This window comes from Cyrtonyx montezumae, unplaced genomic scaffold, assembly GCF_038088225.1.
Source record: "Cyrtonyx montezumae isolate F1298 unplaced genomic scaffold, pur_monq_1.0 scaffold_16, whole genome shotgun sequence".
NCBI classification, from domain to species: Eukaryota; Metazoa; Chordata; class Aves; order Galliformes; family Odontophoridae; genus Cyrtonyx; species Cyrtonyx montezumae.
The window spans coordinates 10,654,917-10,676,489 of record NW_027071892.1 but is presented as its reverse complement, the minus strand read 5'-3'; the positions used below and the strand labels follow the sequence as shown (position 1 = coordinate 10,676,489).

Here is a 21,573-nt window from a genome sequence, read left to right as displayed (position 1 = left end):
CCCGCTGCAATCCAGGGGCAGCAGGGACGATGCCCGCTGTAGGAGCAACCCTTCCCACACCACCTGCAGAGGTGTTTCTTGCCTCTCCTTGGCTCCTTCGGAAAAGTCTCCGTGCAGGAGCAGCTCGTCCCTTGCATTATTCATTCTGCCGCGAGCCCCGAGGTTGGGTTACAGCCGGCAGCCCCGCGGCGAGCACCTCGGGCCGGACTCGTGGGGCTGGGTGGGAGGCAGGAGGCAGCTCCCGCCGGCCCCGCGCCATGCCCGGCCGCGAGCCCCCGCGGGCAGCCCGGGGAGCCACGCACGGGCACGTGGCCCACCGAAACCAGGCACAGGTAAATAACCACCCCCGGGATAAGGGTCGCCTTGTGACATCTGTGTGGGGCATCGTCGGGGCCGGAGCGGGCGTGAGAACCGGAGCATGAGCGGCTGTCACCGGCGAGATGGTCGGCAAGAAGGGGGAGGCCAAAAAGGAGGCGGGGGGCAAAGGGAAAGGGAAGGATGGCAAGAAGGGCAAGAAGGAGGTGGTCAGCGAGGCGGAGGAGACGTCAGACACCGAGCTGCTGAAGGAGGAGAGCAAGGAGCCCGAAGTGGTGGAGGAGGAGAAGGAGAAGGAGGAGGTGGAGGAGGAGGAGGCTGTGGTGGAGGAGCCCAAGAAAGGGAAGGGGAAGGAGAAGAAAGGGGTGCTGAAGGCCGTGGTGGCCAAAAAGCCAGGCCGGGGGAAAAAGGTGCAGCTGGAACCAGAGGAAGAGGAGGGAGAGAGCGATGCGACGTCGGCCAAGAAGAACCTCAAAGGCGCCTCCAAAGCGGCGGCCGACAACGCCAAGAAGAAGAAAGGAACCAAGGGCACGGAGGCCAAGGCCCAGCCTGCCGAGGAGGAGGAGGAGGCGGTGGCGGCCGCACCGAAGGCGCGGGCGAAGCGCAGCCTGCGCAGCACCTCCAAGCTCTTCCTGGGCTTCAAGAAGCTGGGGCTGAAGCGGCCCAAGAAGGGGCAGTTCAAGAACACCTCCCGCTTCTTCTGGGGGCTGCAGAAGCAGAGCACCAAGAAGAAGAAGAAGAAAAAGAACAAAGCGGTCCTCAAGTCCACTTCCAACCTCATGGTGCGCTTCAAGCACGTGGGGAAGAAGAGGAAGAAGGAGGAGGCTGCAGCCGCCCCGCCGCCCAAGCCGGCCTTCCTGCTGCTGCACCGGGCAGCGGCCGAGGACGGCGCATCGCTCTTCCGCCGGAGACCGGAAAGGAAATTTAAGCCTCGGGCACAGGTGCTGAGCAAAGCGGCGGCCGCCACGGGCTGGCTGGCCAGGAAGCTGCTGTCACGGCGAGGGCGGCTGACGGGGGGCAGCCGGGCGGCCGACACGGCCTGGCTGTCCCGTATCGGAGCCAAGAAGCTGCCGTTCCCCGCGGAAGACGAGATCCTCAGGCACCGAGCCAACATGAGGCGGCTGCCGGCCGGCAGCGGGCCTGCAGCTCCCGGTGCGGAGCGGCGTGGCAGCATGGCGCGGCGCCCGTCCTCACGGCGGCGGTCGCAGCATGGAAGGCCCATGGGGACGTCGGCCCCGCGCTACGGTTCGGCACAGGAGGAGCGGGATGCGGCCTATGGGCGCCGGCATGGCTACGGCGTGGAGGAGCAGGAAGGGCCCTATGGGATCCGTCGTGGATACACCAAGGAGGCGCCGGGTGGGGCCTATGGCCGCCATGTTGGTTACACCAAGGGGGAGGATGGACCCTATGGCCGCCAGTTTGGCTACGCCAAGGAGGACGGTGGCACCTATGGACGCCGGCGTGGCTATGGTGAGGAGGAGGAAGGATCCTATGGCCCACAGTATGGCTATGAGGAGGAAGAGGAAGATTACATCCACTCACCCAGTGCAGTTTACCCGCCGGGGTATGGTTTTGAGGATACGGTGCCGACTCGCTACGTTGATTACCCCGGTTATGAGGCAGAGGATGAGTATGGATTTGATGGAGGGTTTTGGGATGAGACTGAGCCATTGGAGCATCCCTATGGCTACTCGGAGCCTGAAGATGAGGACTATGGGTCCCCACTCCATCTCTATGACCCTTACAGCAGTGACCCAGAGTATGGCGAGGAGGGCTCGGGACCCTTTGGCTACAGAGGGGACCCCTACGAGGACTTTGGGGAGCCCCCTGGCCTCGCAGCCGGGGGGTACATGGGAGATGAGTACCCTGAGCACCACATTCAGTACAGCGAGGGTGGGTGGGCACCGCGTACCCAGTCTTCCTGCAACCCCTATACTCTGGGGCTGGATGAGATTGCCGAGGCCGAGGAACCAGAAGATTGGCAGGAGGAGGACAGGGATTATCCCTTCTCCATCCTCAGCACCTCGTCACTGAAAGGCATGCGGGACACGTTGTCCTCCAAGCTCTCCCTCAACAGGAAATTCAGGCTCTTCCCAAGGCCCCAGGTCAAGCTGTTCGGCAGGGACCGCCTGGACATCTCCCTGCCTCCATCACCACACCGCGATGAGGATGACTACGATGAGTACGAGCCGCCGGCCACCGGCCCCAAAGCACAGCGGGGGGGCCGTGTGTCCGCAGCGCGGGTGTGCGGGAGCCCTTTGGGGCAGTTCCTGCAGCGCTCCCTCTCGCAGCTCCAGCCCCTCGGCCGCGCTCTGCGGGGCATGAGGAATCCGCGGGAGCGCGGTGCCCTCCAGCCCTCCTACAGGCGCTTTGGGTACGGGACAGAGAGTGCTGGCTCATTGCGGGTGGGGGGCAGCCGGGATTCCCCTCCCCGTGAACCGGGAGCTTCGCGGCCATCCTCGCTCCGCAATCCCTTTGTAAACCCCGTGAGCTCCTTGTCGCCGCCAGCAGCCCGGCATCAGCCCGGCGGCGTGCGAGGCGAGCGGCCCCGGCGCTCCGTGTCGTTCGGGGCCAGCTTCCGCCGTGAGCCCCCTGCCGTGCCGCGGGCACCCCCAAACGCAGCACCGCCGGCCCCGGCGTCGCGGCATTTGGGGGTGTCGGGGAGGCCCCTGACCCCGAGGCCGTCGCGGCGGAGCATCTCTCCCGGGGCGAGTCCCCCTGGACGGCTCCCCCTGGCCTGGCCGCGGCAGCCCGAGCCCCCCACCAAGGCCGTGAAGCCGCTGATGAGGAGCTCCTTCCTCGCACCGCCCTCGCGTCCCGGCAGCCGCCGACTCAGCCCCTCGTGGGATGAAGCCCCCGGCTCGGAGCTGCCGTCCTGGCAGGGCACGCCCCCACCGCCCAACCCGGCGTCCGGGCCCCCCAAATCCTTCATCCAGCGCATCGGGCAGCCCCTCGCCGGCATGGCCCCGCGCTCGCCACCGCCGAGGCCGTCTCCTGCCGAATCTGGGGGCCGCAGCCCATCCCCGGGACGGATCCGCCACGTGGGGCAGTCCCTAGCGTCGCTGCTTGTGGGGAGCATGGCCCCCTCCAAAGCTCCTTCGTCCCCTCTGCCCGCCCGCCGCCCCCTATCCCGCTCACCCTCCCCACCGAGACGCGCGTCCCGGAGAGATGCGGGCACCCCCAGCTCTCCGAGCCCCAACGTGGGGAGCCCCCTTCTCTCTTCCTCCCCCAGCGCCCGCCGCCGCAGCCCCCCACCCCGCGGCCGCCCTCCCGGTTCGCCCCCCATCCTCCGCCGCAGCCTCCGTGCCCCCGAGCCCACGGAGAGCGAGGCCGTGCCCGGGGAGGACGGCGCCGGGCGCTACGCGGTGGTGACGCCGCAGATCCAGAGGTTGGGCTCCTTCCGGAGGACGTCCCGCATGTACAAGCAGCACTGGTCCAAGCAGCACGTCGTGCGGGTGCGGGAGATGCCCGACGCCTGGACGGCCGAGCAGGGCTACCCCCGGCACCCCGCCGATCGCGGGCGGCAGCGGGCGAGCCAGCGGGGAGCCGACATCGGCCGGTACCTGGGCCAGCGCTCAGCGAGCGGCTGGAGGGACAGGCACCCCTGGGCGGAAGGGTACCTGGGCAGCAAGCAGCCCTGGCGCAGCAAGGTAATGCCGGCGATGCTGCGAGCGCGGGGAGGTTTGGCACGGAGATCGCCATGGGATGGAGATGGTGGGCGAGTGGGCATCGCGTCCGGCCCCGACCACCAGCACTGCTATGCACGTTGGGAGGGGAAGAGCACGGTGTGAGAGATGAGGGGTGTAAGGCGGCTGTGTTGGCAGGGTAGGGGGTGAGCAGCGGTGGTGGGGTCCTGCATGGGGGCTGGGCTGGATGGGGGATGGTTGTTGCATGCCCCTTCCCCCGCCTCGCCCCCCCGCACCCCCGTGCTGCAGACACCTGACTCTGGCTGGCTGCAGCCCACGTATGGAAATGCTGAGACCCGATCTGCAGGATGGGGAGGGAGAGGTTTCGTTAGCGGGCAGCAGCACGACCCCGGAGGGTGTCTGCTTTCCTCCTGCCCACTGCTGGAGGGGAGCCAGCGGGGGCTGCGTGCAGGCCGTGGTGCTTGGTACTGCCACGGAGTCATTAGGTTTGGAAAAGTACTCATGTCCAACCTCAATCCATCCCCACCAACCCACATCCCTTACTGCCACACGTCCAAACCTCCGGGGCCGGTGACCCCACCACGTCCTTGGGCAGCCCGTGTGCAGCCATCTCTGCCTGTTCCTGCCCGGCATCTCCAAGAACAGCAGTGGGATAGTCCCAGGTGCTGCTGCCTCACTGGGGCTGCTCCCAACTTCCAGCCACGTTCTCTGCAGACATGTGATGCTTTTGTTACAGGAACCCATTTTAGGGCCATGGGTGCTTGCTCGAGGTCCCTGTGCTTACTGGTACTGGGGTCACAGATGGCAATCTGGGGCAGTGGCAGTGACCCAGGTGGGATGTAGCAGGAATATATCGATGCCATGATGGTGTCTGTGCTGTCGCCCCATGCAGATGCAGTCGCTGTGCAGCCTGCCCATAGTGCGCTACCAGGAGCCGCAGGAGGAGGACGGGCTGGAGGACATGACCCAGCTGGAGTGAGTGCCACGGCCCCATCGCAGGGACGGCTCCATCCCCGTGGGGCTGTGGGTCCTGTGCCCCCCACACTCTCTCACACTGTCTCCTCCTGCACCAGGGATCTGCAGGAAGCCGCGGTGCTGAGCAACATCCGCACGCGCTTTGAGCGCCAGCTCATCTATGTAAGTATATCACTGGGGGTGTCCCCGGGGGGGGGAATACACGGCTCCCCCAGCACCTGCAGCCTCTCACTGCTCTCCCACAGACCTACATCGGCAGCATCCTGGTGTCGGTGAATCCCTACCGCCTGTACAACATCTACGGGATGGAGCAGGTGCTGCAGTACGAGGGCAGGGCGCTGGGCGAGAACCCGCCGTGAGTACCCAGCCCCAGGTCCCCGGAGCCCGAGGTCCCCACGTTGGGGTGAGGCAGGGATGTGTATGTGCCTCCCCCCGCCTCCAGGCACCTCTTTGCGATTGCGAACGTCGCCTACTCCAAAATGATGGATGCCAAACACAACCAGTGTATCGTCATCAGGTGAGGGGTGGCCGTCCCCACGTGCTGCCCTTAATTAGCACTGCCCTGATTGCTCAGGGTGCACCAGCACGGCCCCACGGCTATCTCTGGGCACGGGTTAAGGGTGGGGTGGGCTCTGCCTTTCAGTGGGGAGAGCGGCTCGGGGAAGACGGAGGCCACCAAGCTGATCCTGCGCTACCTGGCAGCTGTCAGCCAGAAACGCAGCACTGCACAGCAGGTAGGAGCTGCTGCTCACCCTGTCCTCACCCCCATCCCTGCCGCCCTCCATCGGCTTCACTGCTCTCTCCTTGTCCCCATGCTCCCACCTGGATCACGGCAGATAGAGGTACCCGTGGGGCTCAATGGGGCTGAGCAACGTGGGGGCATCTCTGCTGCATGGCCCCACCTGCATGGGGACAGTGCGGGTGGGAGCTGTGTGCACGCGTGTGCAGGCTGGTGATGTTGCACGCTTCCAGTTTGGGAATACAACAGTGGTGGAGCAGTTGGGAGGGGTTGGGATGCTTCACCTGGGCTCTCCCCATTGGCTGTGGGCAGATCCTGGAGGCGACCCCCTTGCTGGAATCCTTCGGCAACGCCAAAACTGTGAGGAATGACAACTCCAGCAGGTTTGGGAAGTTTGTGGAAATCTTTCTGGAGGAGTAAGTAACACCGATTGTTCTCACATGTCCACCCTCACCCCATGTCCTCCTCATCCCCGCCCCCTGCCCCACTCTTGGGCCACCCCCATTGGTCACAGCTGGGGTGGGATGTGTGTACGGCACTGCTTTTGGGGTTGAAATACAGAAAGGGGAAAGGCAAAGACAGAAAGGTGCATGGCACTTGCTCTCCCCTGCCCGTGGTGCAGTGATGCTGCTCCCAGGGTGTGCACCCCAACTGCATTTGGGTTCCCATGGTCCCTCCTGATCAGCACCACCGTTCCCATAGGGATGCCCATGGGTTTGCCCAACGTCACCCTGGAGTGCGCAGCTCCTGCCATGCTTGGGAGCATACTTGGGAGGAACCTGGGGATAGGAATGACCCCTGCATATAGCAGGAGAATGGAGGGGGGTACGGAGCCATCCCACAGACCCCCAGGTTCCCAGCTGGGCACCCACTCTTATCCCTGCAGTGGTCTGATCTGCGGTGCCATCACCTCGCAGTATCTGCTGGAGAAGTCCCGCGTGGTCTTCCAGGTGGGTACTGGGGGGGGTCCCTTCAACTCTCCCCACACCTCTCCTTGCCCTACAGCTCGTCCCTCTGTCCCACAGGCCAAAAGCGAGCGCAATTATCACATCTTCTATGAGATGCTGGTGGGGCTGCCTGCCCAGCAGCGGCAGCGCTACTGCCTGCAGGGAGCCGAGACCTACTACTACCTGAACCAGGTGGCGAGCCCCTGCCTCCTCCAAACCCTTTCCAGGGAGATCATGGGGTCCCCCCGTGCCATGCTCCTTGAAGTTTGGGGGTGCTGATGATGTGTGGGGGCTGTGGCAGGGTGGGAACTGTGAGATCCCCGGCAAGGACGATGCGGAGGATTTCCGCCGGCTGCTCAACACCATGGAGGTGCTGGGCTTCAGCGTGGACGAGCAGAACAGCATCTTCCGCATCCTCTCCTCCGTCCTCCACCTGGGCAACGTCTACTTTGAGAAATATGAGGTATCTGAGCCAACCCAGTGCTGAGCTCTTTTGACCTGACTGGGGTGCATTCAATGGGAATGTCCTGTTCCATCAAACTGTATCCTGCAGACGGACTGCCAGGAGATTGCAACGGTGGTGAGTGCCACAGAGATCCGGACAGTGGCTGAGCTGTTGCAGATCTCCCCTGAGGGCCTGCAGAAAGCCATCACCTTCAAGGTGACGGTGAGTGCATGGCGGGACACCGCTCCAGTCCAAGGGATGGGTCAGGGACCACTGTGGCTAAATCCTTGGTCACACCAATGCTTTGTGCGTCCCCAACCAGGAAACACTGAGGGAGAAGATTTTTACCCCCCTGACTGTTGAAAGTGCTGTGGATGCTAGGTAAAGGGAGGGGGTCTGGGACTGAGAGGATGGGAACATCCTGGTAGGGGACATGGAAAATCCCCCAGTGCAGATTTGGAACTGGTGGCCACACATGCAGCCCCACGTGTGATGTGCATTGGTCAGGCTGTACTGGGTGCTGCAGGTGCACGGTGCCTCGGTCAGAGCTCTCCTCACCCACCCCTTGCAGGGATGCCATTGCCAAGACCCTCTACGCCCTGCTCTTTGGCTGGCTCACCGACCGCATCAACAAGCTGGTGTACCCGCGGCAGGACGCCCTCTCCATTGCCATCCTGGACATCTATGGCTTTGAGGTGGGCACAGACCTCAAGATGTGCTCCATTTCCCTGCTTTTGCTGTGAACAGCTCTGAGTAGTTTCACGCCCTGTGATTCTTTTTTGCAGGACCTCAACTTCAACAGCTTTGAGCAGCTGTGCATCAACTACGCCAATGAGTACCTGCAGTTCTTCTTCAACAAGATCATCTTCCAAGAGGAGCAGGTGGGTGTGCAAGTGGAGCCACGCTCTGCCCATCTCTGGCCATGCCACCGTGGAGCTGGTGACTTCGGGGTGTCCAAGTGCCCAGCTCTGGGTGCAGGGCTCAGTGGGCTGCTGCCACGGCAGGAGGAGTACCTGCGGGAGCAGATTGAGTGGAAGGAAATCCCCTTCAGTGACAACCAACCCTGCATCGACCTCATCTCCCAAAAACCCTATGGCATCCTCCGCATCCTGGACGATCAGAGCTGCTTCCCACAGGTGAGGCTGCCCAGAGCTGAGGCACCAAGGGTTGTCACCGTGCCTGGGTGTCACCAGGGCTGCTCAGCCTCTGAGCTGTCCTGGACCATCTGGGAGACCCACTGTCACCTGGATGGGGGTCCTCATCATGATGTCACCAAACTCCCTGAGCTGTGCCTCACCTTGCTGCCTGCCCCCAGGCCACGGACCACACGTTTCTGCAGAAGTGTCACTACCACCACGGGACCAACCCGCTGTACACCAAGCCGAAGATGCCACTGCCTGAGTTCACCATCAAGCACTATGCAGGGAAGGTGACCTACCAGGTGTGTGATGAGTTATAGAGCTGGCATGGAGGGTCGTGGGGCTGATCATGGAATCAGAAAGGTTGGAAAAGAACACCAAGGCCAACCACTGGCTCTGACTGGGGGCTGTGAGCAGTCCCCCATCTGCAGAGTCCCAGCCTGGAGCTCCTCACCTCCCTGCTGAGCTCCTCACTGTGAGGTTTTGCTCTTTGCCAGGTTCACAAGTTTTTAGATAAAAACTACGACCAGGTCCGTCAGGATGTGCTGGACCTGTTCATCAGCAGCAAGACCAAGGTATGGATACATACTGCTTGTTATATTCCCCACTCAAGGGGACCAGCAGCAGATGTGCCACCCCATGCCCTTTTCCCGTAGGGCTTCCCAGCCTTCATGTCACACAGACTGCTCTTGGTGGCCACCAGGGCCATCTTCCTGCTCCATAACCCTTCCTGTCCCTCCAAGGTGGTTGCCAACCTGTTCTTCGGCCATGCCCAGGTGCTGGCCCGGCAGAGGAGCCTGGTCAGGAGGAGCAGCACTAGGACGCGGCGTTACAAGGCTCCCACCGTGGCCGCACGGTTCCAGCAGTCTCTCCTGGACTTGGTGGAGAAGATGGAGAGGTTGGGGCAAGCAGGACCCTCATGGCACTGCTGGAGGAAGGGGGACAGCTGGACCCAAGCCCCTGGTGTCCAGGCTGGCTTTGTCCCCTGTCCCTTGATGCTGTCTCTCCAACATAGGTGCAACCCCTTCTTTGTGCGCTGCCTCAAACCCAACAACAAGAAGGTGAGCGTGGTGGGTGCATGGTATCATGTGGGTCCCTGTGTCTCCCTGCCCCTCCCTGGTGGGGATCTGCCCACGTGGCCATCAAGGCTTCACTCCTTGTCCCCCCAGGAGCCGGGGCTCTTTGAGGCTGACGTGGTCAGCAGCCAGCTGCGCTACTCAGGAATCCTGGAGACCATCCGCATCCGCAAGGAGGGCTTCCCCATCCGGATCCCTTTCCTTGTCTTCATTGACAGGTGTTGGGGGTGTGCAGGGCGGTGACTGTGGGTGAAGCACTGCCAGCTCTGGGGACTCCACAGTAGGGAGCTGAGAGCTGCCCACTTGGGTTCAAAGCACCAGGAGAAGTTGCTATCCCAGGCGATGGGGAGGGTCCCTACCAACATGGTGGCAAAAGTCCCACGTGGTGGCAGTGGTGGTGACAGTGCTGTGGGCTCTCCCAGGTACCGCTGCCTGGTTGACATGTGGTCCAACGTGGTCCCCAATGGGGCCAACTGTGTGGAGATGCTGAGGAACCTCTGCCCTGTCAGCCCCAGCATGTACTACGTCGGCGTCACCAAGGTACCATCTCCAGCTGCTGGAGAGTTTGAGGTGCTCGGGTACAGGTGATGGGGGCTCACGGCGTGCTCCCCCCAGCTCTTCCTGAAGGAGCAGCTGTACCAGGCACTGGAGAGCAAGCGTGCCCGTGCCCACCACCTGGCTGCGCTCACGCTGCAGCGCTACGCCCGCACCTTCTTCATCAAGAAGCGTTTCCGCTCCCTGCGCCGCAAAATCGTCCTGCTGCAGAGCCGGGCACGCGGCTACCTGGCCAGGTGGGGCTGGGGGACACTGGGGAGGGGGGACAGCAGGGGACATGGGATGATGGAGTGCCCTCCTGCAGGCAGCGGTACCGCCGCATGAGGCACACGCTCATCAAGTTCAGGTCGCTGGTGCACATCTATGTGAACCGCCGGCGGTACCTCAAGGTGAGGTGGGCAACGGGAGCACCACCAGATCCTGGAGCCCTTCACATTCCCAGCACAACCACCTCTTTGGTGGCGTGGGCAGGGGACACCAGGGCAAGGGCACCGTGGGGTGGTCTCATGCGTCTCGGTCTCTGTGGTGCTGGGGGCTCAGTGCAGCATCCCTGCTTGCAGAGGAAGGAAGATGCACGCCGGCGGGCAGAGGAGGAGAAAGAGAGGATGAAGAAGGTAACAGAGTGATGCTCTCATGCCCTCACCCATCACCGTGCCTCAGCACTCTGTGGTATCGGGGGTGAAAAGGAGCAGAACAGCAATGTGGCCCCATCCCTGTGCTCGTGGCAGGAGCTGACGAGGAGGGAGGTGGTGGACGTGACACACCTGGAGATCCCCGCCGAGCTGATGGGGCTGCTGGAGGCCGCGGCGGGTGAGTGGGTCAGGCACGGCCCCCAGCCCTCACCGCCCTCATCCCCACCCCGGGGTGCGGTGCCGGAGCTGCCGGCTGTGTGCTGTAGCTGCCCGTGAGGTGAACGCCGGCTGTGTGGTCCTGGTGCCGCCGCCGGCATTGCAGCCCGACTCCCAGCTCACCCTGCCGCTCGACATCAACGATTACTCCATGGCCAAGTACGTGCGGGGCCACTTCCAGGTAAGGGTGGCACCGGCCGCCTGCCCCAGCAGGCACGGGGCTCGCGGGGGTTCTCATTGCCCTGGACGTGGTGCAGCGGTTAGGTTTGGGGTCCCCGAGGAGGTGTCATGGGGTGCAAGTGGGGCCGACTGCGGGGCGGCTGCGGTGCTGCGGGGAGCCGGAGGTGCCCTCCGTCCGCCCGCCCTCCCTGTGGGTTCTGTTGTCTCCAGGGGCCAGGGGGACCCCGCTGAGGTTTTCGGAGAGAGACCCGCCGAGCCCTCCTGGACACCCGACGCGGGGCCGGGAGACCCAGGTCGCTTTGCTCCTTGGCCCAGGCACTTTGTGTCTTTCCTCTTCCTCCTCTTCCTCTGTTTACACTGTGTGTTTCCTAGTCCCCGGGATCCCCAGGAGCAGCTCATCCTTCTCTCAGCCTCCACGCGGTGCTGACCCCGTCCCACACCCCAACCCTTTCTCAGTCCCAAAGCATCCATCCTCAACACTCAGAGCATCCCACTGCGTCCCCGGGTGGCAGGGGCAGGGTCCCCCAGGGGGGCAGGCAGCCACGGGTGTGGGTGTCACCGCAGGAGCCGGCTTTCGGGATGCTGACAGCCCCACTGGTGGCCCCGCTCACCCGGCTGGATGAGGAGCTGTGCCACGAGGCACTCGGCCTCTTCAAGCTGGTAGGTGGGAGAGCGCAGAGTGAGGAAGAGGAGCTGGGCTGGGAGGAAGGAGCCAGGCAGCCCTCGCCCCACTCTACCCTTACAGATCCTGCGCTTCATGGGTGACCCGGGGCTGGGTGGCAAGCAGGAGACCCTTTTTGGCAACTACATAGTGCAGAAGGGGCTGTCGGTGCCGGGGCTGCGGGACGAGCTGCTGGCACAAGCTGCCAACCAGGTCTGGCGCAACACCAACGTCAACAACGAGGAGCGGGGCTGGCTGCTGCTGGCCGCCTGCCTCAGCGCCTTCCCCCCATCTGCCGCCTTCGACAAGTACTTGCTGAAGTGAGCTGGGGATGGGGGTGGGGTGGGGTGGGGTTCAGGTCCTTACTGGGGATAATCCGGAATGCTCTGAGGTCCCCATGTGGTCACTTAGGATCAGCCTGGCACAAGTATCTGAGGATGCTGCTCCCATCAGAGGTCCCCACCGTGGTTTCTCAGGGTCAAGCTGACATATGTCCCCAGAGATGCTGCTCCCATCTGGGGGGGGGGCTCTGAGGTCCCTCTGTGGTCCCTTACAGCCTGTGTCTGGGACTGCCATGGGGTCATCCCTCAGTAGCCTTCCTTTCCCCATAGGTTTGTCTCTGACTATGCCTTTGCTGGCTACAAGCCGGTGTGCCAACGCAAGCTGATGCACGCCATGGCACGGGCACAGCTGGGTGCCCGTGCTTACCCACCCTCACTGCTGGAGTGGACAGCGAACCGGCAGCAAGCCAGCATGGCATTGCAGCTCTTCTGCTTCAATGGTGCGGGGTGGCACAGAGCTGGGCTCCTGGGGGGAGGGGGGTCCCAGTGCAAGAGAGGACCTCAGGACCCACTCACCCCCTTTCCCTCCCCAGGGGACCAATTCTCCTGCCCCGTGCACTCCTGGAGTACTGGCGAGGACCTGGCAGGAGATGTCTTGAAGCACAGGTACCACTGGCTTGGCTCCCTGCAGCTCACCCTAAGCCATCTGGGATGACCCCCAGTCTAGGGTGGGAGCCACACTGCCCAGCTCTTGGGCACGGTGTCCCCCAGAACCAGGTCAGCCTATCCCCAGCATCCCACTGTCAGCAGGGGGCTGGCAGAGGGCTGGCGTGGGTGGTCTGTGGCCATGAAGGTGGGTACCCAATGGGCTGAGCTGGCCGGCCATGATTACGTCCTGGACCTTGTCTCCGACCTGGAGCTGCTGCAGGGTTTCCCCAAGCAGAAGTCCTGCTTCCTCATCGCCTGGGATGGGGCGGGGAGCCGGGACCATGCCAGCCGGGCGTAGGTACCCGGGTTGGGACGCGGCCCTGCAGTCGGCACAGGGCTGGATGGGTGCCCTAGGGGCACGGGTTGGGACCAATTCCCCCTCTCTGCAGGGTGTATCCCATGGATTTGGATGAAGTGCCACCTCCTCCGGCTGTCAGAGCACCCACACTGCCATCGCTGGTGGAGGCAGAGGGGTACCCACCACACGGTAGGGCAGCCCCCAGCTGCCCGTGGGGCTGTGCTCACTGCAGGGCTTCTGGGCTCATCCTGCCCTCTGCCCACCAGACACTGACTTTGGGGAGCACAGAACCCAGAAGGGTTTGGATCGGTACCTGGACAGCCTCTTTGACCCGGTGCTCTCCTATGGCAATGGGGTGAGTGGTGTCCCCCTGCCCCAGGGTCAGCAGAGCAAGGGACTCGGAGCGTAGCACAGCCTCCGTTGTGGGGCTGTGCCTCAGTTTCCCATGGACACCTGGTTATCAGGAGCTGGAGAAGCCGGCTGCCATCGTGCAGAGGATGAAGGGAGGTGGCAGCGTAGGAGGGGGGGACAGCAGTGGTGGTGCCAAGCAGCCACAACCTGCCATGCCCACTGACACACAGCAGCTGAGGGGTGAGCTCCTGGGTCCCTCGCTGGCTCTGTGCCTCATTTTCCCCACCTGATCCCTGGTCCCTCGGCTTGGGGACACCCTGGCACCACACAGTCCTCAGTGCTGGGCTGGCTGAGCTCTCCACTTCTCCTTCACAGGTGTGGAGCCAGCCTCACCCCCACAGCGCTGCGCAGACCCCAGCCCACCAGGACCCCTGGTCAGTGAGGCAGGGCTGGAAGGGGCTGAACCCACTCCTGTCCAGGCTGCTCTCCAGCCATGGGGGCACTGGGGAGCATAGGGGCAGGGGATAGATCCTCACGGTGCAATTTCCTTTCCAGGGCAGAGCAGTGGAGGGGGCACCCACACGGGCTCCCCAGCCCCGGCCCTACTCGCAGAAAGCAGGTAAGGGGTGCCTGGCCCTCGATATCAAGAGGGCTGGGTGCCCGTACAGTCCCCATGAGCCGTGGTTTGTACTCACAGCACCTGCAGGCTGGCAGTGGAACGGCGAGCCAGTGCAGCACTCCCGGCTCAACTCGGAGCACATCCCACGGCCCACACACAACATCCGTAACATCATCCGGCAATGCCAGCCCACCTCGCGTGGCCCCCAGCCCCACAGGTACCCCCGGGCCCTGCACTGAGCCATGGGGATGACAACCATGTCCTCTGGCCCCATTGCCCTCATACTGGAGGGTGTGTGATGCTGGGATGCGGGTGATGCTGGTGTATGTGTGACATCAGGCTGCTGTCTCTGCAGCAAGCTCTTTGGGAAGAAGCTGGATCCCCACGAGGAAGCCTTGCAGATCCTGAAGGAGCAGCTCTCAGCAGCGCGGAATGTGGTAGGGATGTGACCACCCTTGTGCCCCCTGGGCTGGGCTGGAGGAGCCACCAGCCCCAACCTCAGCCTGCTCGCTGCCTCATAGGGGCCCACAGAGGCAGTGGCTGCAGTGAAACCAGTCCCCAGTGGCAGGTACCAGCTGAGAGCACCGATGGGGCGACCAGCAGCATCCCGGCCTCCAGGTATCGCAGGGCAGAGCCACACTGGGGTCCCAGGGCATTGGGGCAACTCATCTTTTCCCCATGGAAGCGTGTTTGGATGCAGGTCCAGCTCTGCAGCTTCCTCATCAAATAAAGGCTGTGCCCTCCCTGACCCACAGTGGTTCCTGTGCCTCAGTTTCCCCTGGCAGAGAGGGGCTGTTGGCTGTCCCCCTCCCCCGGGACATGCAGAGCTTTCCATCCCTTTGCAGTCTTTGTGTCAAGGGAGCTCCCATCCGAGGCTCAGCAGGTGCAGACACAGCTTCACCGCAGCTGCAGTGAGGACTTCTACACATACCACAATGTGCCCTGGAAAATATACATCCGCAAGGAGGTGCAGGGCTGGGGACAGGGACGGGACTGGGGACAGGGCTGGGGACAGCCTGCTCCATGAGGCATGGGGAGAAGGCAGGGGACGTGGTGTGAGCAGCATCACCTGCTCCGTGCTCCAGTGGGACAGTACCTGTCCTCTCTGTGCTGGAACAAGGTCGGTGTCAAGTCTCTGCGTGGATAAAGGGGATTTCCCCCAGCTGAGCTGTGCTGGTATCCCTCCTGGCAGGTTTTCTACCCCAAGGACAGCTTCAACAACCCGCTGCTGCTGGACCTCATCTTCCGGCAGGTGAGGAGTTGAACCAGCCCTGCATCCCCAGCTCCAGCTGCACAGAGCCTCCCACAGCCTGGCTGAGGGCAGGGAGAGCAGGGGGCATCAGGCACACATCGCTCCCTGTGCTCCTCGCCCCAGATCTTCACCGACACGCTCTCGGACACCTGCATCCGCATCAGCCCCGAGGAGCGGCTCCGCATGAAATCCCTCTTTGGTAATGCTCGTTTGCACCCCAAATACTGCTATTCCTGGTAGGGAGGGAAGGAGGGAGGGAGAAGATCCCATCCTCCCGCTCTGACAACTGTCCCCATCTCTGGGATACCTCTGAGCCACAGCCGATTCTCCTTAACTTTGAATCAGTTTTGCCTGTAGATGAGCTGGCCGTGATCCGGTGCTCCATAGAGTCACAAGTTGTGCTAGGGCTCAGCCAGGCTTGCTGCTTTTAGAGCAACGTGTCTCACTGTCCCATTCAGGCTGGGAAGCGGGATGAGCAACCTCATCTCACACCAAAACCCCCACCCAGAACCTCTTTGTTTTCCCCGCAGCGGAAAACAAGCTGGACTCCTTCAGCCCCGTGGCCACCGAGAGTGTCAAGAAGGAGATCGTGACGGCCGCCCGGGACAGCTGTGAGGTTTATTTCTCACGCCTCTTCCCTGCCACGGTGAGGGCACATCGTGGGCTGGGACACGGCGGGGGACGGTCCCCGTGCCCAGCTGACGTGTGGTGACGTGCAGGGCAGCGTGGGGACGGGTGTGCAGATCCTGGCTGTGTCCCACGCCGGCATCAAACTGCTGCGGTTGGTGAAGGGCACCAACATGCCTGGGGAGCAGCTGCGTGTGCTGCGGGTGTACAGGTAGGGGCTGCCCTATGTGTCCCTCAGGGTGGGTGCTGTGGGTGCTTCACCCTGCCCTCTCCCTGCCCCAGCTATGCCGATGTGCTGTTCGTGGCCACCCCGTCCAGGAACATGTTGGAGTTCAACCTGAGCAGTGAGAAGCTCATCCTCTTCTCCCCAAAAGCTCCTCAGGTGAAGGCCATGGTGGATCACTTCATCACGGAGCTCAGGAAGGTGGGGGACACATCTTGGGGATGGGAAGGGCAGCAGGGGACGGCCTGCTCATGGGATCCTGCCTGGGACTTGTGGGGTTTGGTGGATTTGGCACCCTGGGGTGTTTCTACAAGTGCTTGAGGGCCCTGTGCATGGGGATGGATGCTTTTCCACATGTGTGCATGCATATCCATGGGCGTGCACACATTTCCATGAGTGCACGTGCATGAGTGCATGGGCTGTGCCAGCCCCCCCCTCCCCCAGGACTCCCAGTACGTGGTGGCCGTGAGGAACTACAGCCCTGAGGATGGGGCTCAGCTCAGCTTCCACAAAGGGGACATCATCCACCTGCAGCCACTGGAGCACCCCAAGAGAGGTGAGCCACCTCCCCCCCTCTCCCCTTGCCCTTCATGAGCCGGGGCATAGCTCTGGGGACATGTTGGTGGCCTGGGGGTGGCCATCCCTGTGATATCCATGGCTGTGTCCCCACAGATCACTACTACGGCTGCGTGGTTCGCAAGAAGGTGATGTACCTGGAGGAGCTGAAGACTGGCACCCAGGATTTTGGTGGGTGGCTCTGTGGTGTCCCAGTGTGTGTCCCCAGGGTGTACCCATCTGACCTGAGCTTTGTCCCACCCTGGGGCTGTATCCCACTTCTATTGCCCCCCAGCAAGCTGGCTTTGGCTCTTTATGACACCAACCCAAAGCAGAGGATGCTCCCCCGTGGTTCCCATCCTGGGTGGCTGCAGCACTGGGTGCAGCTCCACGTTGCTGCATCCAGTGGTGTGCCCTGTGCCCTTGCCTCACGCAATGCCAAGCTGCAGCTGCTTCCAGCTGAAAGCCACAGCCAGACCCCAAGGCGAGGGCTTTTGGGTGCCACAGGGGTGATACCTGGGGCCATCCCCACCCATCTGCCCGGTGCAGGGTGGAAGTTCGGGGCCATCCACGGCAGGTCAGGGCTCTTCCCAGCTGAGTACGTCCAGCCCATCGCAGCCCCTGACTTCGTGCACTTGCCAGCGGGGAGAAAGGAGGAGCCTGGGGACAGGCAGGGCAGGGTGGCAGCCTCAGGGGCCGTGGCCATGGCCGTGGCTTCCACTGCTGTGGCTCGGGAACTGGATCGCAAAACCGAGGTAAGTGTTGCCCTGGAGCTATTGCTCTGTGCACAATGCCACCCATGCCCTGTGCCCACTGCTCCTTTCTGCAGGGGTCTCCGACCAGCACTGCCTTCCCAGGGAGTCCAGGGGGTGACAGCAGCGAGCTGCTTGGGGATGGCACAGGGACCTGCCCCATGCTGGCCTTTGCCAGGCAGTATTTCCGTGCAGCTCAGCGTGGGACCATGTGAGTGTCCGATGGAGGGATGGGGACACCATGGGGACGACTGTGCCCACCTGCTCCCTCATCCCTATCTCCTAGGGAGTCCTGTGGGAGCAAAGGCAAGAAGGATGGGCCCAGCGGGAAGGAGATGCTGAGGTTCACCAAGGTGTGGGGAAGTGGGGCACACTGTGGATGGCAATGCCATGCAAAGCTGGGGTTTGTTGTGGTGTGCCACCCTGTGCCTGGAGGTGTCCCTCACTGTGGCATCATCTGTGGGTCCCCTTGAGGTCCTGATGTGCTCATGAGCTCCTCCAACATTCACTCTCTCCCCTCCAGATCCCTATCCAGGAGTCGCTCATTGAGTTCACAGACAGCAGTGTCAGCAAGCTGGCGACTGAGTCTTTCCAAGGTGGGCACAGCCCCCCACCCTGTCCCTCTGCTCCATGGGTGGCCAGATGGGGTGCCTCCTCCAACCACCCTGCCCCACGTGCTGCGATTTGGGAGGGTCTCTATACAGAGGGCAGTGCATCCCTGGAGAAGGAATGAGGTGAGCTCTACCACCCTGTGGCTTTGTCCCCCTCAGCTGTGATGAAGTTCATGGGTGACCACCCTCTGCGAGGGCAAACAGAGCTGGACATCGTCTGCACCATCCTCAAGGTAAACCCCGCAGCAGAGCAATGAGTGGTGGCAGTGGCCATGCAGATGTCCCCAGCTATGCACAGAGCAGTGCCTCTCCCCCAGCTGTGCGCTGAGCACGAGGTGCTACGAGATGAGGTGTACTGCCAGATCATCAATCAGATCACTGACAACACCAGCTCCAAGCCGTGAGTCCCTGTCTCCATGCTAGAGGCTGGTGCTGGGGACAGCTGTGTCCCCTTGCATCCCTCACTGCGCTGTGCTGGTCCCTGGGGCTGTGGGTGCTACTGGGAGCACCCTTCAGCTCAGCCCAGCCTCCTACCCCCAGGGACAGCTGCCAGAAGGGCTGGAGGCTGCTCTACATCCTCACCGCCTACTACAAGTGCTCCGAGGTGCTCAGGCCCTTCCTCCTGGCCTTCCTGAGGAATGCCAGCATGCACCCAGAGCTGCCTTTCCAGGGTAGGGCTGAACACACCTCAGGGATCTTTAGGAGAGCCAGGAAAGGGTGAAGTCCCAGCTAAGCCCTATCCTGTCTGGCTCCATCCTGTGCCACAGAGCTCCCAGGGCAGCCATCCTCACACCAATCCCTGTCTCCCTCAGGCATGTCCAAAGCCTGCGAGCAAAACCTGCAGAAAACCCTGCAGTTTGGTGGCCGCAGCCTCTTTCCCAGCAGCATGGAGCTGAAAGCCATGGTGGTGAGGCTATGGGGCGCAGGGCAGGGCTGATGCCAGCTTGGGATCCCCTCCCAAAGTTTGGGCTATCTCCCACATGCTTGGGAGCCCCCCCATTGTGGAAGTCCTTTTGGGGATGCCCAAGGCTTCCAGGGGGGCAGAACATGGCTCACCATAGCAGAGGCACCCTGGGGGCTTGGGGTGTCCTCTTGGGGTGTGAGAAACACAGCCCATGCCTGATGTGTTCCCCATGCAGGCTGGGCGCAGCGCCAAGCGCCAGCTCTTCATCCTGCCCGGCGGCATCGAGCGGCACCTCAAGATCAAGACATGCTCAGTGAGTCAGGGGATTGAGGTGGCCAAGCACACCCCAGCTGCACCATTACTGAGCTGAGGGACATTGAGACAAAGGGGTCTCTGGAGATAATTTCCCTGGGGAGCTGCGCAGGGTGAACCCCAGCACAAGAGCTGGTGGTGGCCGTGAACGTGGCAGGGGACGTGGCACCACCCCAGCCCCACATCTCTGTGCCCAGGTGGCTCTGGATGTGATAGAGGAGCTGTGCTGTGAGATGGGGCTGCAGCGCCCGGAGGCTTTTGATGAATACATCCTCTTCGTGGTCACCAACAGAGGTGAGGGGCCGGTGGGCTCAGCTGTGCCTCCAGCTGGGCATCAAGTTGGGACCACCACCGTGCTGAGGCTGCCGGGGCTGCACAGGGCAGAGCGTGCGTCCGCTGACACGTCGGGAGTACATCTTGGACGTGGCCACCGAGAGCGAGCGCCTGGATGCTGGCTACACCTTCTGGTGCCGCCGGGTGGTGTGGGGGCAGCCCCTCAAATTTGATAATGAGCTCTACGTCACCGTGCACTACAACCAGGTCAGGGTGTTCACTCCCAACCGTCGTCCCCTCCCAACAACTCTCCATCCCCAGTGCTGGCTCCAAGCCGTATCACCGTGCTCTCTCCTTCCAGGTGCTCCCTGACTACCTCAAGGGGCTGTTCACCGTCCTGCCGCCCGCCAGGCCAGGAGAGCAGCACTTCCAGCAAGTGGCCAAGCTGGCTGCTCTCCAGCACCGAGCCAAGGACGGCCACCACCTCCCCACCATGTACGGGACCCATGTCCTGCAGAGACTGGGGGCCCATTGGGCAACACAATCCCTGACCGTCGTGTCCCTGCAGGCGAGAGGTGCAGGACTACGTCCCCCCACAGCTCTTCCGCCTGCTGTCTGCCCCATCCTGGCTGCACATGGTGACCCAGCACATGCAGCAAGCGCAGGCACTCAGCGCCCACCAGGCTCGGTCGCAGTTCCTGGGTGAGGGCTATGGCACAGGGACAAGGATGGGGTCAGGAAGTTTCTCCATGGGTGATCCAGGAGACCTCATCCTCCATCCACCCTGTCCCCCCTCAGGGCTGCTGAGCGCCTGTCCCATGTTCGGCTCGTCCTTCTTCTACATCCAGAGCTGCAGCAACCACGCCATCGTCTCACCCTGCATCCTGGCCGTCAACCAGAACGGCCTCAACTTCCTCAGCAAGGAGACCCACGTAGGTGTGGGCTGTGTGATGAGGGGGACCCCACGCTCCGGGCTGGCACGGCTGCAATCCCTAAAGAGCGCAGAGCGGGGGCAGGAGGTCCTTCCCTCCGCTGCGCTGGGGACACCTGGGGACGCGGTGGGGACCCCGGGACCGCCCTCCCAGCCCCCCCATCCCCACCCCCAGGAGCCCGTGGCCAAGTTCTCGCTGAAGGAGCTGCAGGCGACGCGGACGCAGCGCCCGGCGCCCGGCTCCAGCTCTCCGTACGTGGAGATCAGCACCGGGGAGCTGCAGGCGCAGGGCGTCACCCAGCTGCAGCTGGAGCAGGTAGGGGGCGGCGGGGGAACGGGACGGCCCCGAGCGGGCCCCCGCTGCCGCGTCCCCGTCGCCACGGCGTGTCCCCGTCCCCTTCCGCCAGGGCCTGGAGCTGTGCCGCGTGGTGGCCGCGCACATGGAGAGGCTGCTGGGGGCGAGGGAGAAGAGGCTGACGCTGCCGCCCAGCGAGATCACGCTGCTCTGAGCCCGCGGCCCCGTCCCCAACGTGACCCTCCCACCCCCCTCTCCCCCCTTTCTCGCTGTAACCCCGCACAGCATTTTATACAAGCCCGCGACGCGGGGCCTGGCTGTATGTGCGCTGCGTGCCGTGACCCAGCCGGGAACCCCAACCCCGGAACCCCCACAGCTCCGCCTCAGTTTCCCCTGCGCAGAGCCCCCGGGTCCCCCCGTCCGCGAGGGGGCGGTAGCGTCCCCGAGCCGCGCGCCCCGCAGGCATCACGCCGGACACCACAACGCCCATCCGGGGCGGTCGCGAGGACCCCGCCAATCAACCGCCGGTTCTGACTTCCGGCGGCCAATCAGCGCCGAGTCACGAGGCGCGGCGCCGCCGCCGTCCGTTGCGACGTGAGGCGAGAGCGGGCTTGGGGGCGGGGCTTCACCTCGAGGGGGCGGGGCGCGCTTGCGCGTTGTGGGGGCGGGGCGGGGCGGGGCGGGCAGCTGTGCCGGCGCGGTGGGCGGCCCCGCGGCGGCGGCTCGGGATGTCGGGCCGCCTGCTGGTGACGTAGCGCCGTTCGCGCCGCGGGAAGGGCTGCGCCGGAGCTCCGGGGCCCTCCGCCGTTTCCTTCCCTGCTCCGGAGCCGGGGTCCGGCCCCGCGCTCTCCCCCTCCCGCCATGGGTACCGGCGCGGTGGCGGCGGCAGCGGGCAGGGCACGGCGCGGAGCCGGGGCCGCCGCTGCTGGGCATGTGCCAGGCCGGGCCGCCGCGTGAGCAGCCCGGGAGCCGTACCTTTGTCCGCCCGCCCCGCTCTGGCTCGAGGCTTTTTTGAATTCTCCCTCCCCCCCCCTCCCACCGTTTCGTCCGTTGC

The 21,573-nt window shown here is 63.6% G+C and overlaps 1 protein-coding gene across 1 annotated transcript; it reads left to right on the top strand.

Moving 5' to 3' along the window:
* Nucleotides 1-256: 256 nt before the first annotated feature.
* MYO15A (myosin XVA) lies at nucleotides 257-20,733 on the top strand. Its single transcript, XM_065732786.1, is given in 63 exon segments — nucleotides 257-3,965; nucleotides 4,855-4,937; nucleotides 5,036-5,099; nucleotides 5,183-5,292; nucleotides 5,380-5,454; nucleotides 5,581-5,671; nucleotides 5,989-6,092; nucleotides 6,563-6,626; nucleotides 6,702-6,815; nucleotides 6,925-7,086; nucleotides 7,177-7,290; nucleotides 7,391-7,449; nucleotides 7,640-7,763; nucleotides 7,854-7,949; nucleotides 8,073-8,204; nucleotides 8,384-8,509; nucleotides 8,705-8,782; nucleotides 8,951-9,105; nucleotides 9,223-9,268; nucleotides 9,377-9,501; nucleotides 9,706-9,823; nucleotides 9,899-10,074; nucleotides 10,143-10,227; nucleotides 10,399-10,452; nucleotides 10,567-10,648; nucleotides 10,737-10,867; nucleotides 11,431-11,526; nucleotides 11,612-11,847; nucleotides 12,139-12,308; nucleotides 12,402-12,474; nucleotides 12,619-12,810; nucleotides 12,906-13,003; nucleotides 13,081-13,169; nucleotides 13,279-13,405; nucleotides 13,541-13,599; nucleotides 13,721-13,784; nucleotides 13,863-14,001; nucleotides 14,140-14,211; nucleotides 14,287-14,402; nucleotides 14,630-14,751; nucleotides 14,977-15,036; nucleotides 15,160-15,235; nucleotides 15,567-15,682; nucleotides 15,756-15,874; nucleotides 15,946-16,087; nucleotides 16,331-16,442; nucleotides 16,559-16,633; nucleotides 16,991-17,196; nucleotides 17,271-17,404; nucleotides 17,480-17,546; nucleotides 17,717-17,789; nucleotides 17,964-18,037; nucleotides 18,122-18,204; nucleotides 18,345-18,475; nucleotides 18,617-18,711; nucleotides 18,944-19,021; nucleotides 19,218-19,314; nucleotides 19,400-19,560; nucleotides 19,655-19,788; nucleotides 19,862-19,995; nucleotides 20,092-20,225; nucleotides 20,400-20,540; nucleotides 20,632-20,733. Coding segments are annotated over 63 exon segments (10,290 nt in total). The 5' UTR covers nucleotides 257-440.
* The last annotated feature ends 840 nt before the right edge of the window (nucleotides 20,734-21,573 follow it).